Source organism: Nesoenas mayeri (genome assembly GCF_963082525.1).
Source record: "Nesoenas mayeri genome assembly, chromosome: 4".
In the NCBI taxonomy this organism is placed as follows: domain Eukaryota; kingdom Metazoa; phylum Chordata; class Aves; order Columbiformes; family Columbidae; genus Nesoenas; species Nesoenas mayeri.
The window spans coordinates 58,015,429-58,031,657 of record NC_137540.1 but is presented as its reverse complement, the minus strand read 5'-3'; the positions used below and the strand labels follow the sequence as shown (position 1 = coordinate 58,031,657).

The following is a 16,229-nucleotide window of genomic DNA, read 5'->3' as shown; positions in this document are numbered from 1 at the left end:
AACACTTGGGAGTCAGGGAAACACGGGGAAGAAAAGATAACCTTCAGAGATTTGTGGGCATTTTATACTTGAAATGTATTGTCTGAATCTTGTGTTTTGCTCTTTGCTCTATCTGGGAAGCAGTTTGCCCTTGTAAAAGTAGAATTTTAGGATAGGATTTCTCCCCCCAGCCCCTATAAACTAATGTTAAAATAAGGAGACGTAGTTTTGGGGTGTTTTTTCAGTTTATTCCACTCATATTTATTGTTGAATGTACATTTCCACCATTGGCAGTATCTGAATTAAAGGTGCTGGGAGGATTCCATTACTCTTTAGCAAAAAAAGGGCAACATTCAGAGGCAGGAATTATTTCTGCAGTGCACTGATCAGGGAAAATGGCATTAAGATGCAAGCAAGTCACAGAAAGGCTAAAGATTCCTCTACTAGGAGACCAGGGCAGAAGACAACAAAATTACTGGACTGAATATTAAATCAACGAAGGGGAAGAACAACACATGCACAGAATGAGCCCCGGACAAATGGAAACATCCTTTCTGGCACCTTTCTAACCCTTTTTTAATTGTCTCCCAACCACCGCTCCATCAGGATCTGTCTCTCTTACTTCATCACCTCCAAACTGAGTTCCCTGATAGTTATGAGTGGGGAATCAATCAGAGACTCTGCTCCTTTCAGCGACAGGTACCGGAGGCCATGGGGGGCCGTGGTCTGATTAAGGCATTGTTGAAAATAGCTTTTGCCTTGCATCTGAAACCACTACCCTCGAACTAAATCAGTGGGAGCAGGGGAACAGCGCGTGTAGTGCTGTGTGGGCTCTAAAGGTATCAGAGAATCCATATCCAAAGAAAGGAATTTGCCTTTTAAAGTGCATATAGAACTGTGAAACAGGCTGTCTCACTATACGGCGCATAGTCAGCAATATCCACATCCAGTATACTATTAATATATGATTTATTTTTTTTTTTACTTAACCAAAAATTTTAAAACTGTGTCCTATAATAAAGCCAGGCTTTCAAATGTCATAAAATACCTAACAAATATTTTTTCTGCTCTCACTGTTCCACATAAATACAAAAGTAGCTAAGTTGCTCCTTCAATTTCAACATGCAGGACAAGCTGTAGAGGGTCTCATCCTGCATCCTTCAATGAAGTAAAATTTTCATTTCACTGTTATGAATTAAATCCCATAATTTAATTTGATGGGTATTTGCAAAAGGTCAGATCAATGTCATCATTCTCAGCACTGTTTCAGGAACAGTGCTACTTTATTAACATGCCAGGCAAAACATTGTTTCTATGGATTGTGCATAAATGGCATTTGATTTTTATTTTGTTTTAATTTCCTGTCTGTGGACAAGCTGGGTGCAAAAAACATAATAGCCAAAGGTGTGTGCTACACTGCCTGGGTAAACCGTTTCAGGCAGTAACAGAGTGCAGAACAGGCATCTAGGTGCCTGGAACTCAAAATATAATTCCAATTTAAAATCATTCTGTAAAGAGATCAGATTTTCCTGATTAAAAACCTGGAGAGGGGTCATAGTTAATATCCACATCTACATTTCACGCTGTGCTCGAATTTAATCTCTGTTTAATAACAAGTTTTCAATGATAGTGACTCAGCTAGAGGATAGAAGCATCTCCAACAGGATATTTTCACAAAACAAAATAAATGATATAACTTCTTCTGCTGAGCTCCACTGAGCAAAGGGCAGGACCCGAACACCCGCACTCACCCATGCGCTGCGCAGGAAAGAGCCTGGATTCCTTGCTTGATAAACCACCAATAGTTACATCATTCAAATGAGGCGTTTTTCCTCTGTTGAGTCTGCTTACAAACACCTCTAGTTGGAGAAAATAATTGTTCCAAAGTTTAGAAAAACTGTTTTCTGACAAAGTCTCTCACTTTTTGCTTGTTGTGTCTGCTGCTTCTGTATTTCTACCTCTAATGGCTTCTATTTTTACTTAGGCAGTACCACAACAGTAGTGACTGTGAATATATTAGTGAAATATGTTACTGCCATGGCCATCATCCTACGTTTTCAGTCCTGTGTCCTTTGTAAAATCACCTCTTTTTACCTTTATCCCAAGCATTTATCCCAATTTCCACAGGTGTTTGGGATTCATCCAAGACCCTTCCATTTGCACATGTGGGTACTTGCAGCTGTACAGAAGAAAGTCACTATTGGGGCTTTTTTCTATGGGGTCTGTTTAAACCAAAAATACATGAAAAGATGTTAATTCAAGTGACTGACTGAGTGAAGAATGCATTCCAGCCACAAATTCACAAATATTTATTTTCATTTTATTTAAAAAAAAATTTATTTTACTTAAAAGTGTTATTTTCACATGGACAAACCAAATATCCCCTCCCCAAAATTCTTCTTTTAATTGACCATGACACCAAAATGAACTCAATATGTATTAGCTCAGTTAAAATAATGTGAAAAAATACTATGAATGTAACAGAAAGACTTTGATTCTGAGGCATAGATATTGAAGTGAAGACTGCAATACATGTAATCACATTTGAGGAGAATGTATTAGCGTCTTGAAAAGTTTAAGAGAACTGCAGCTGAAAACTGAGGGAAACTGTTGATGTAAAGAACACCAATTTTTACAGGAGAATTTGTGACAAATAGAGCATCTTCTAAGGCTTTTTATAAAGCCCCTTATCTTCAAAGAGCCCTCTTCCTCTGTACTTTTGAAAGGAAAGTGACATAAAGCTCAGACAGTGATAGCATCCATTTCCCATTAAATTCTCCCTGCATTTACTGTCGCTGAAGTGTTTCATTACCTCAGAACTAAATCATGTTCATCTGATGCCACAGTCACTTTCCAAGACCAGGCGATAAACACTTGAATGTCTGTAGGCCATGGGCAGCTTCTTGTGATGCAGCTCAGGGGGGTGCAGATGCGTTCATGTGCATGTAAGAGCATTTAGAGAGTGAAGCCCCTGTGGTCTTCCCCTCCTCTTCATCACCAACCTCTCCCCGTATTGCAGGGGGCTTTTCCTTGGCACAGCAGGTGAAAGTGTCTAGAAAACCCATGCGGAAACGCTTGTTCATGAAGCAGTAGATGATGGGGTTCACGCAGGCAGAAGTGTAGGACAACAAGTGGATGAAGGAGATGGGAGCTCCCGAGAGACGCTGGTCTGCCGAAGCGGTGTCAAACGCGCGCCAGGCATTGACGCTGAAGATGGGAGTCCAGCAAAGGAAAAACAAAATCACTATCACCATCAACATGCGGATGACAAGTTTCTTGGCCATTAAGTTGGCGGAAGAGCTGCTGCTTCTCACCCTCTCTATTTTGGTATGGCTAGTTACAGAGAGCTGTTGCAATGGCATTTTTCTTTTTCTTTTGGTTTTGTTGAGGTAGCATCCATCTCCATCCTCGTATTTGGTGCTGCAGGTGCTTATTTTTCTTTCTGTGCATATAAAGTAGTACTTAAATAGTTAGCAAAATATCTCTAAACGGTGATCCAAAATATAAAGCAAAGAATGGAGTCTAAGTCTAAATAAATAATATAATTCATAGCTGAACAACTGCTGCAAAATAGCACTGGTCTGCTTCTGAGTCAGTCATGTACCAGCTGCTCTGCTTCTTCTATCTCCCAATATTCTCATGTCTTAACTCTATATAAACTGATGCAAAAAATGTAAGAGCAGTGTTTGCTAAAGTATTCTCTGAAGATATAGTTTTCAAAGTTGTATGCTTCTGTCTTAATTTGACTGTTTTTATTGTGGTGTTTATTCACAGAGATGGTCCTCATCCATGGTCAGAAAAAAAATAAAGTTATTTCTATAATAAGCAAATTAGAAATGTCATGTATCCTGCCCAGAGTCTTTGCAAGCAAGCCATAGGTGAGGAATTATTTGCTAGTGAATAGTGGAATAACTTCTGTCAATAAATGCATCTGGCAGGATGACAACTGTAGCTGACTGCAATGAATACTTTCGCCAATAAAAATTTTGTGTTCAGTAGCCTCAGGATGACTGCTCGTACCTTCAACTCTAACCTAAAAGAAAACCACAAACCTAAATGTATTTTTACCTCGTGAAGATTTTCTCTGGCTGGCATCAAATTTTATTCCTCTGTAGAGTTCCAAGGAAATGAGGCCATATGCAATCATCATTATAATCCCAGGTATAAGAAAGAGTATGAGTAGCAGGAAAATGTACCTAAAGAATCAAAAAACAACCTGTGACCAGGGAACAGCACAAACCCAGAAAAACTCCTTTTTCTCCTGGTGCGAATTTGGGCGGGTTGGGATTTCAAGATTTTGCTGGAATTCTTTCATACTAATACAAAGCATCATTTTGATGGCCCTGGAAATTAGAAGTTTTCCACCTCTTCTCTTCCTTCTTCCCTCAGAAACGTACAGCAGGAACAAGGTTATTGTGGCTGCAAAACATGTGTCACCCAGGCTCCGCAGGCCCAGAGGACATGGGTACTCCCGCAGTGGCTGGAGGGGTAGAAGGTCTCTGTCCAAGGAGTGGGGCTCCCTGCTTAACCAGGTAAGTGTCAGACGCCCTGTAGCTTTGAATGATGTAAAAATTGCCTGGCATAAGCCAGAGGAGCAGCTGCTGGTTCTCAAAGGAGCCCCTGGTACTGGCAGTCACTACTTCAGTGAGATCTGACTTGCCAAGGGTCATGGCACACATGGGCAGGGACAGAGCAGCCACCACCTGGGCTTGCATCCCTGGGAGGGATCCCAAGGCTGGCAACACATTTGCTAAAGGAAGCAGCTTTTACTTGATTGGGGAGGGGGAGGAAAGGGAAAGGGAAAGTGAAAGGGAAGGGGAAAGGAGTGAAAGGGAAGGGGAAGGGGAAGGGGAAGGGGAAGGGAAGGGAAGGGAAGGGAAGGGAAGGGAAGGGAAGGGAAGGGAAGGGAAGGGAAGGGAAGGGAAGGGAAGGGAAGGGAAGGGAAGGGAAGGGAAGGGAAGGGAAGGGAAGGGAAGGGAAGGAGAAGGGGAAAAGAAAGGAAAAGGAAAGGGAAGGGAAGGGAAAGGGAAGGGAAAGCGAAGGGAAAGAAGAAGAGAATTTTGCCCTGCACCCTCCCTCCTCTTTTGTTCTGAGGCAGCTACTTGGCAAATACCTGAGACTACTGAAAGCATTAATACAAATTTACTGTGTTTGTGGATACACCACACTGAAGTGGTGCACACTTTAATCTTGTTCCCAGTTCCAACTGACCTTCAGCATCCAAAATATCTTACCTCTTCTCAGTGCCAGTTAAAGCATTTAGTTGTTGCACAAGGACACAATGTCTAAGTATTAATAATATTGCTGCTTGACACTGCTACTACTTACTTACTCTGCCTGGATATGACTTGGAGCACTGTCTCTCTCCTCATCTCTCTGCCCCTATTTTCTATAAGTGACCAAAGGGTTCAATTCTCAAGAAGAGCATTTGCAACCTCTCCAAGTTCTCATATTCTACTTCTCTGCATCAGGGACCTTCAGACAAACAACAGGCAAGGCAGCTCCCAGAGAAATGGTTGTATGTCTCTGTGTCTCTCAAAGATTAATGAAGGCTTTCTCTGAAAATATTTAAGTTTCTGTATAAATGAGTGAAAGCAGTACTCCTACTTGAACAACAGATGCTTTTTTTACAGTGACAGTAGGGGCTTAGCAGACCATACTGTGAGAATCATTGCCATGTTGGGTATCATTCCTATGACAAGGGAAAAGTCATAAAAGTGTCAAAATGTAAGCAGCTTAAAAACACTTTTTTAAAAAAAAATTCTTAAATAAACATGATAGAAGTGTAAATGTTTGCTGAAGGTTATTACTTGATTTTCCACAGGCTTAATGCTACCATGAAATCCTGTTTTCCACCAGATAATTATGCATTTGCTAACAGTCAGTTATGTCTTACCAAGACTGCTGAATGACATCACTTGGCCAAAGGAGCCGACACATATTTGCTGTGGTGTTGTTATACTTGGTAAAAGGCACCAGTTTGCTGTAAATTGGGTATGGTGACATGATAATGAAGGACACACACCAGGTAGCAGCAATCACTTTCAAGGCATGAGATTTTGTCTGCCAGACCCTGGACTGCAGCGGTTTGCAAATGGCACTGTATCTCTCCAATGAGATAGCAACGAGGTTGAATGTAGATACACTTACAGAGATACCTATATATATGAAAGAAAGAAAAAGGTTATTCCCTTGTTTAAAAGATTCATTTTATTTTCAAATAGTCTTGCTAACTTTTTGTACATATATAAAAATTAAAAATATAGCAAACTATTTATAAGCCAAAACATGGATGAATATCATACTAAGTCAGCAAAGAATGCGTGGGCTATCTCCAAACTGATGTTCCTGCTCTGTGTTTCTTTAACTCCAGAAGTCCAATATAAAAGATTTGTTTTGTCAAACCATGAAATTATAACAGGGAAAGAAGACACTTTTCCTCCTAATTCTTCTCTTTGCTACTGTGGTTTATCCACTCCACTAATTGCACTGAAATTCAAACAAGCATTTGAAATCAGTGGGATTATGCTGTTAATTACTCTTTTAACACAGGACTTCATAACGCCTCTTCCGTTGTTTTAATTTTTTCAAGTGTCTCGCTTGACTGGTGATCTGATTTTCTCATTCAAGAGAATCAAATATATTATCTTTTTTTTTTTTTTTTTTAAATTAGATGCTAATGGCATTACAAAGCAGGAGAATGAAGTAATGAAGCAGAATCTTTGTCCTTCAAGTGTCCTTAATTTCTCCTATTCATATATTACAAAATGCAATGCAGTGGTCTGTATTTCTGTCACTGAGGTGCCCCAGTTTATCACTGCAAGATTATAAATATTTCTACTTAACTTTGTCACAAATTTTTCTTTAAGTAAAAGATCTTTCATTTAATGGCCTCTGTGAATGTTCTAATGTGTGTCAAAATATGAAATGCCAATATCTTTACAGTTTGCTTTAAACAAATTATCTGTAATTTAAAATAAGTTGTCCTACATCTTAAAATGAAAAATTGAGCACAGATAATGCAATGGATGTCAGTACCTGTTTGTCAGCTGAAGCCTCTGTTAACCTGAACTCCTAATGGGAAATACCCGGTTTCTGACTCTTAAACACCTTCGTAATGAAAAACTTCATGTTTGAAAATATTTCACTAGTTGTTTTATAAAGTAATTTACACAGTGTGAAATAGGAGAAAGATTACAATGCTTCAGTAATGTTTTATGGTATTTATGGCAACAGTTCCTCATAATTGTTTAAACATGGCCTTTAGATCTATTTGCTTTATCTACAAAAAGATGTTGATTTCCCATTCGCACACTTTAAGTGTGTACTTTCACATTACATCAAAGTTCTCAAGGGCACGGCTTGAAAGCAGACCTAAGGTTTCTGGAACTACCTGAGGATCTCCCAAGGTAGCAAAAACTTTACATAATGTGATTTTTTTTTTATTACTTTTTAATTTCTTTTTAAAGAAACAAACAACTGAGACAAAATTGCTTGTACAGACATACATAATCCAGGCATTTTGAAACCCCTGACTTTTCAACCAAAGGGGGCATGGCAAGGTATATAAAAGTGATGCTTCTTAAAGTCAGCCTCTAAAACCTGTATCTGTCTATTGCGGTCTCCTGGTGAGCTCTGATCACACATGGTCTCTTCTCAAAAGGTGCTTGTTCTAACTTCTAGTTCCACAAATGACACCTATTTTGGACTTTTTTTTTTCATGTATCACTGCTACCAAAAATTTGTGAGCAAAATCTGCCCTTTGTGAGGCTGGTACAAGCATGTCATTTCTGCTGGGTGACCTGAACACTGCTAATAACTCTGTCAGCGATAGGTAAGCAAGTGCATGTGTTGGGCTCCTCATTAAAGCTTCATCGTGCAACACACTTCTCAATTTTAACTGCCCACAGAGGTGTTTTGCTGGATTGTACTGAGGGAACCTGAACCACAAAGTTTTGCACTATTAAGTTGTTTCCTTATTATTTTAGTACCTGTTCAATGGCAGATGGAAACAATTGGCTTTTTACTGCTTTAATGATGTTCTCACTTATCTCATTTAGCAATCTTCGAAGTAAGTATAAACTTCCAACACTTACCCATGAAATAAGTGGCAGTTTTGCAAACAGCGCTACCAAAAATAAAATCTTTCAGCAGGTTGGGAATGAGGGTGAATGGCATGCAGAAAAGGCAGAGCATCAGGTCGCTGACTGCTAGGGACAGCAGAAAAGTGTTGGTGACTGTTCTCATCCGCTTGTTTCTAATCAGTACTGTAATTACCAGGATGTTCCCCAAAACACTGAGCAGAAATATCAAACAATACAGCAGAATCCGAATAATCTGATGCAAATCTGAAAATTGTCACAAGAAAATAGGTTATGCACTATACATATTGTCAAAAACCTTTCTGTATTTAGTTTTACTAAGGTTTATGTCTTTACACCAATATAAAATCTGTGGAAGTTCTGAAATTCTTAAGCTTATTCTGATCTACCTGAATTGCATAACATCAAAATACAACACAAGCATACAATGTCCACTTGGAGAGCCAAACACGACTTCTTAAAAGCACATTCTGCTCACACTATTTAGTGTGCGCTGCTCACTTACCGTGGCAGTTCGTCCTCTGTGCAGAAGTAAGAAATGATACAGCAATCAAAACTATTTTAATACATGGATTTTTTTCAGCCTCAGAGTGCTATAAATTAATATTTATTCACTTTAATACACAGTATCAGGTAAGATAACTCCATTGTTATTTAATTGCTCAGGGTAAAAATAATGTTTCTTCATGTCCTTAGCAGAGCTGTTTCTATGTTGTGCCTGATAGTGTTACTGTTTTAGTTTTCCATTATATCCAAATTTTGTTCTGGTTGAATTTTTAACTTGGAAAACCAATACATACTAAATTCTCTCCTGCATGTTTCTCTTCCTAACTTATCTGCAAGCAGGTGATTTTGTACTCCCTCACAGAAAAAGCCTTGTGTAGCTGTTTCTTTCCATAGTTTCTCTATTTTCAGCTAGAACTAAAACTGCTTGAAAAAATCTCTTTTTCTGTACATACCTTTAGAAGGATAAGGTGGATCATCCACACAGAAGAAAGTGTCATTTTCCAATATGATATCACACAGAAAAGCAGTAATATTGGTACCGTTCCCGAGGAAGCTTGCATCGACTATTTCCATTCTTCAGTATCCACAGGTTATCTTTGAGGAAGAAGAGGATGGGTTTGTTACTATCTGCCCATTCCTTCAGTAAACAAATACATTTCTGAATGAAATCTTCGGGAGAAACACAAGAGAGGCAGTTGTGCAATGAAGCTTTTCTAACTCTCCGTCAGGAGCACCCAGCACACAGAGTCCTGCTCAGGCTGAACAGGATTTATTCTGGGGGCAGACCAGGCAGTTCAGAAAAGCAAAGCATGTGGCACATCCCCGCTCACACGTACAAACGCACATCCACACACATCCCCTCTGGTACTTTTTAAGATCCACCCTCTCCTGTTACTGGACTCCTGTTGGGATTATAAATAGGCTAGAAAAAGATTACAGCGTTAACCCCTTGCAACATTGCTGCTACTCGTTTGTCTGCAATATTTCTCAGAGGGAGTCTGTGACACCACAACCAGTAAATCACAGCCGGTGAGTGATGAGAGTGACAAATCCGTCTCTCAACCAACATTTAAAATGGTAAGAGTAGCTGAATAAAAGGGCAGAGAAGAACATAGTGAACATTTTGCATGCCTTGCATCAAAATGATTCTTATCTTCATATTTTTCAGAGCAGACTGGAGGTTGGGTGCGCTCAGAAAAAGAAGAGCTGTTACATTTATCTCACTTGGTGAAGTGCTAACTTCTTATGAAAGCCCTGCCTGTACGTGCCTGATCCAAACCCCAGCAAGTCGATAGAAAGACTCACTAATTTTAATGTTCTTGGGTCAAACCTTATGAAAGTATGTTATCAAAATTCTTGGTTATTTTAAGCAGAAGCCTGCACTTCTTCTCAGTGCAAGGACGTGAATACAAACTTAATGAACTGATAAATTGTGCTACATTACTAACGCATTAGTGTAAGTAAAACACAACAATCTTGATTGTTTAGAAGAAAGTCTTTCTTCTGCACTCTGCTTTTTGAATGCATAAACATCATCCTCTCTGGTGTTTTCACAGAGTGATGGGCTTTTAACTTCCAGTATACAGCTTTTTTATGGCCAAGTATGTAAATTAATATTATAAATGAATCCCTGCTACAACTAAATGGAAAACTTCACATCTAAAATGTCTTCTACTTAAATAGGTAAGGCAATTACTGGTTCCTCATAACAAGTGAGGTCACCTTACAGTTGATATACAATCTCCCCACTTTGCTTTATAATGCCATTAATGGGAACAGGTATGTAGGAGAGTAGATTGAAAAGTTACACCTAAAGTTCCAATTTCTAAATAATCTTTATCAGATTAATTTTATTTTTTCCATTTCTTTTAAGAATCTGAGATAAAATGACTCAAGCTGGCACTTAGTCTATACAATGTATAAATGTCTCAGCTGAAAAAAAACATTCAGTCCAGCAGGACTCAATTCTAGTTTCAAAGGTGTAACGCACTGGTAAGAAATTAATCCAGAGTGACACGTTCTGCTTTATTTTTCCACTTGTGAATCTCAAAATGGGAGACAAGCATACTGAGGCAACAAAAGTTGAAATAGGTTTCCATTTCTGCAATGACTGAGCATTAAGTCTGAACATTAGGTACCAACATCTCTGAAACCAGATTTTTCTCTTAGCTAGCTAATTCAGCTTTGTTTTTTTAATATATTTTCTATTATCAAATTTACAGGTGTTACTAATCAACTACTCAAATTACAAACTTCACATTGAATTATACATATATTTTTTTATTGTTTTAGTTTTGAATATAATTGTAATTATCCAAGTATTTCCTAAACATACACTCTGACAATTTAAAATTATTATAATATCCCAAACAGCCAAAATGACAGCCAAGACAGGTACTGATTTAGTAGTGGTAATGCACGGAAAAAATAACGGATGTTTTTTGGAAAGAACTACTGCGCTTAGGTTGCTTTTTTGCTTCTCTTCATAGATAACAACAAGGTGCAGACTAGTCTAAGCTTCCCAAAGTTCTGGTTAACAACTTCTCTTTCCTTTGAAAATGACTTTCTGTAGAAGAAAAATCAAGGACAAACCAACTCAGACCAAATTTTGCAGCCTTTGTTTGCCTTTCTAATCTGTCCTTTACACTCGAGGTACTGATCCTGCTTTCTATATCTGTGTGTAATTCACTTCAATGAAGTCTTCAAATTTGAGGGCGTTTTCTTTTGTCATGAAGTAGCATTCAATCTGATTCTGAGATTTAAGAAATCTTTGTGTATCAAAAGAAATTATTATAATTATTTACAATTCTTATGATGGTCTGACCTGCTGCAAAATACAGGCTGGGTAATTGTGTTTAGCAATTCCTTTACTGAATTAAATACCTTGTAAAGGAGTTCGAGGCTTTCTATAAGCAAGATATCTAATTGTTCTTCTGGGCTCATTCTTAATGTGGAAGAGATCTTTCTGAATTCTTGGCACCTGCTATTAGATCTGCATTAGAGAAAATGATTTGGTATGTTTTCAGTTGCAGTTGTGTTGAATGGCTGATATTAGCAGTATTTTTATTTACTGTATTATTTATTTACCATAAACGTGTTGCAATTTGGAGTTGGATTCTCCCCCAATTAATTATTAATCTACAGCTTTTATACTGGTTGCACCACTGTACTTTTGCAGTGAGAGGTTAATTGCTGGTGTTCTGGTGAGTTACAGCTTGGTTATTCCTGTACTTTGAGGAAGCAACGTTACACTAAGGATTAATTTTTATTCATGTTGTCAAATATAGACTAGACTGACAATGTGCACTTATCATCTGCTGGGCTTCCAAACTTGCTGAGCTGGATTGCATAGAGTCTTCCATGAACTCTCTGGGATCTGCTTAAAAAGAAGAGAAGAAAAAGAGTGAATGAAGGTCTGGGGGACACATATTTAGTGATCAGGAGGGAAGAGAAGATTAGGAGAATAATTAGGGGAATCGTTGCAGTCAAAGAGAATACACGGGCGCTGTTGTCTCTCTACTGTATCATGACAGTGAATTATCATTCTGAAGTTAACTTCTATGTACCTGATACAATTTTGTCATATCTGAAGAACATCAGGTTGGTTGTTCATTCCTTGTAAACAAGCAATTTTTACATTCCATAAGCATTGTGGCCCAGGTCCAAAATCTTTTCTAGTTATTCTACAATATTTCACAGATGCTAACGCATAAAGATGAACCAAGAATTTAAATAATGGCACATTGTGGTTTTGTGTTGTTTTTTCCTTTGTTCCTTTCCTAATAATTCCTATAATCCTATTTACCTTTATTATGAATACTGAGAATCGAACTGATGTTTTTATGGAATAACCTACTGTAAATTCAGTAGTCTCTCTCCTGCATAGTAATATCTAGTTTAGAGCCCTACACTATTCATGAAAAGTTATAATTGTTTTCTGCTTTGCAGTTATTTTTAGTTCCCCCATTTTATCAGAAAGATCTTTCTGCAGTCCTTCAAGTCAGTTTTTGTTTCTCCTTTCCTTGAATGACTTAGCAGAAGCAGAAAACTCTTCTACCTCAAACCTTCTTCCCATTTTCTGGAGCATTTATGAAAGAGATGAACAGCTGTACCAAAGCTTCCTGTGGAGCTCCATTCAGAATTGCCTTTCACTCCTACTTTTCTTTCCTACTTTTTATTTCCAATCTTCTAATCATGCTGTTCCCTCTTTCCCTCCAGAACAACACTCTACTTGTCCATGGTCTTAAATTGCTCCTGAACTCCTGCTTCCATGATTCTCCTAGCTCTTTCTGGCAAGAAAATCCATACCAAATTTGCTCCTTCAGCCCAGATAAGTCTTCCAGGACTGTCAGTGAATGTTGATTGTCATGTGTTAAATCATCCCAGGCCTAAAGAATCAATGAAGAAACAAAGTAAGAAATGACTCTGCAGCTCAGTGATGTGTGTTGTGCCCACAGCAGGAGGGAATAATGTTTTAAGTTAAAGAAACAGAACACAAAGCCTGATGCACACATGCAAGTCATTGAAAAACTCAGCATGTATTCTACTGAATTGTTAAGACTTTTACCAGCACTGCCACCACTGAATCACTCATTGCTTCCTAAAGGTAGCCCAGAGCCATGTTTGCATTGCAGCTCACTTTTTCTGTATGTGCAAATTAATATGACATTTGTCAGGCTTATTGTCCTGACTTACATGTGAGCAGATGGCTTCATCTCTTGCCATTCATGTCTTCCCACTGCACGCCCACTGGTGGTGGGAGTGGCAGTACCAGGCTGTGTGTAGATAAGGCTGCCATGAGCGTGCCACACGGAAAAGACTGAACTGACAGAGAGCAGTAGGCTCTTGTGGAGGACTTGGCATAATGTTCTTCACCTCTGGGAGTCCTGGGTGCATCTGGTCATCAGTGGTACATACCACTGCATGGTCCCACTAACATCCTTGCTCTTAAGTGGGGGTGAGAGACTGGCCAGCCTGCAGGACACTGCAAAAAAACACTAAAAAACCCATCCATGTCTCTGACATCAGTCTCAACTGTATGTGGGAAGGTGTGAAGGACCAGCTTCCTCACGGCAGTCGGAGTCCGTCACCTAGCCCCATCCCAAGGGATGGGCCCACCACTGCTTCCTCAGCACATGCAAGAGGGCTGAAGCCGTTCAGGTCCAGCAGCCATGGCCAGAGGCCTTGTGTAGTCTGCAGAAATGCAAAATGGGCCAAATGGCCTTGGACATGGCCTGCTTTGTGAAGCCTGTTGGCACAGCCACGTGCTGCAGACAGCAAATGAGCAGACAGGGTGGTGGTGGGAGGCAGCGTATGCAGCACAGACATGGAAGGCTGAGGGATAAGTATCAAGCCATGCTTGACTCCAGAGGGTACTAATTTCAACCAAAAGCACATGCAGGACAAGTGAGGGGCTGCTAGCTAGTGCAAATCCCAACAACTGTGTAATTACTGTTTAAACAAACTGGATCATCTTGTTCACATGCTCAGATCTCTCAATCTGCAAGGTGTAGCTTTCCTCTACAAAGTTTGGGCAGATCACATGTCCAGAGATTTTTATCTGTTACTACAATCCCCACCAGTGCCCCTTCTATGGGTGCCAGGCTTACAGACAGGTTTGTAATTCCAAGGGTTTCGTTTCCCTGGAGCCTCTCTTAAACGCTGGTATCACATTTGTGTAATGTTTTTTCTCTGGCAACAGTGTAGGTCTAAGCAAGAGATTACACATCATGTTTAATAATTTTACTGTTTCCTTTAGAAGTTCTGGATGAATACCATCTGCTTCTGGGCTGAGCTGGATTCAGTGTCTGCTGGTTAAATTACCAGACTAAATAAATAAGAATCTGCTATGAGCTCCAGACTCCCCTTTTGGAGTAGATTTCTGTATGAAACATATTAAGATCAAAGAGTTTTGTTTTTCTAGGCTTTTTTTTTTTCCATTTTTTTTTTCACTCAAATAATCAACCAATAATCTTAATGTTTGGACAGTTATGAGTTGCCTTTTTAACATAATTTCTCTACATTTTGCTAATTGCACGATAGATTGTTCTCCGTGCAGATCAGTATCATCTCATTGTCTCCCTGCAAGCTGTAAGAGAAAGAAAAAAAGGCTGCTGTTTTAATGAAAAGCTTGCTAATCATAGATGTAATTTTATTACATAGGAAAAACAAAGACCTGAATGTCTGTCCCACTTGAAGTTAATAATGCATTATTTGGGATGTTGGACGTTTTAGGCAAGAACTTCCTTTGAGTTATCTTCTTTATTAACAACACTACCTTATTGATAAAATTGGCTTTGTTAATTAAGAAATAATTTTGGTACCATAGTCTGCCTGTGTAGATAGCTTAGAGAAAAGTATAAAAATATTTTTCCCTGTATTCAAAGACAAGGCCTGGTAATCCACAATAAAAAATTTATATTATATTATATTATATTATATTATATTATATTATATTATATTATATTATATTATATTATATTATATTATATTATATTATTTTGTCTTAATCCTTGTTTTCCCTTTAATGTCAAATACCAAACACACTGGCTTTGCAGCCAAAACAGTTGCTGCGGTCTGTCATTCCATGCTATGTGTATAATGCTTTTCTCATCCCAAACCAAAACACATTCATTTCTATTTGCCTCATTCATTTTTCCTGAAGAATATGAATCTGTTCTGGTTTTTTTCATTAATTTAACAAAGATAATTACTTAAATTTAAAGAGAAACTTCACTTGTAAAATGATGACTCTGGAAAAGCTTACCTTTATTTTGTTCTCAAACCAACAAAAAATTTTGGGTTTGTTGCCAAGTGTTTTTTGTCCTGGCAAATGAAGAAAAATAAATTAATTAGGAGAAATATATATGGAAAGTAGTAGTCTACTTCTGTTCTCACTTGCCAAGGTTACACTGGCATTAGGCCACTGATTCAGTGGAGTTACTCACACAGATACAAACTACAGGGAGATCTGGATTAGGCCACAATTTTGGAGAACATAAAAAATTCTCAAGAACACATTTAATTTAATATTTTTCAAGGTGATCTGAGCTTGAGTCTGATCATTATCTTGAAGTAATTGAAATCAAGACCGGTTTATATCATGCTCATCTGAACTCAATAGCACTAAGGATGAAATTTACTTCAGAGCACCCTGTTGTACCGTAAGTAATTTCTGAAATAACATTCACCAACTGTAGAGGGGATCAAAGGCAAACAAGATGCATCTCCAGTGGTCATGTATGACATGGCTGTGGCATGTAGCTTAATAAATGCCTGGAAGAATCCACAGGTCTTGATGGATGATACTTCATCTGGACACATCTCAAGGTAACTTTTAAACAGTTTTGGGGGTGACCACTGTTCGTTCTTCTGAAGCACAAATTCATATTATTTGAACTTGTTGGATGTTTGCAGTATCATCCACCCACCATAGCTGTGAGACACATCGCAGCTGGCCCTGATGCTTTCATGGGCATCCAGTCAGCCTGTCATACCATCTTCCTCAGAAGAGAGGAAATGAGGCCACCCAGGTGATGGCTGTGACTTTTGTACAACGTTCAAGGTTCACTGATGAACAGGACAAGTAAAGCATATTGTCTCCATAATTCTTCAGGTCTAATTTTATAATTATATTAAAGA

General features: G+C 38.6%; 1 protein-coding gene across 1 annotated transcript; it reads right to left on the bottom strand.

Moving 5' to 3' along the window:
- Nucleotides 1-2,894: 2,894 nt before the first annotated feature.
- Nucleotides 2,895-9,161, bottom strand: CCKAR (cholecystokinin A receptor; the record flags this gene model as incomplete). Its single annotated transcript, XM_080343149.1, has 5 exons — nt 2,895-3,421; nt 4,048-4,175; nt 5,876-6,137; nt 8,076-8,327; nt 9,041-9,161. 5 exons carry the CDS (start codon nt 9,159-9,161, stop codon nt 2,895-2,897), a joined length of 1,290 nt encoding a protein of 429 aa, XP_080199275.1.
- Between the last annotated feature and the right edge of the window lie 7,068 nt (nt 9,162-16,229).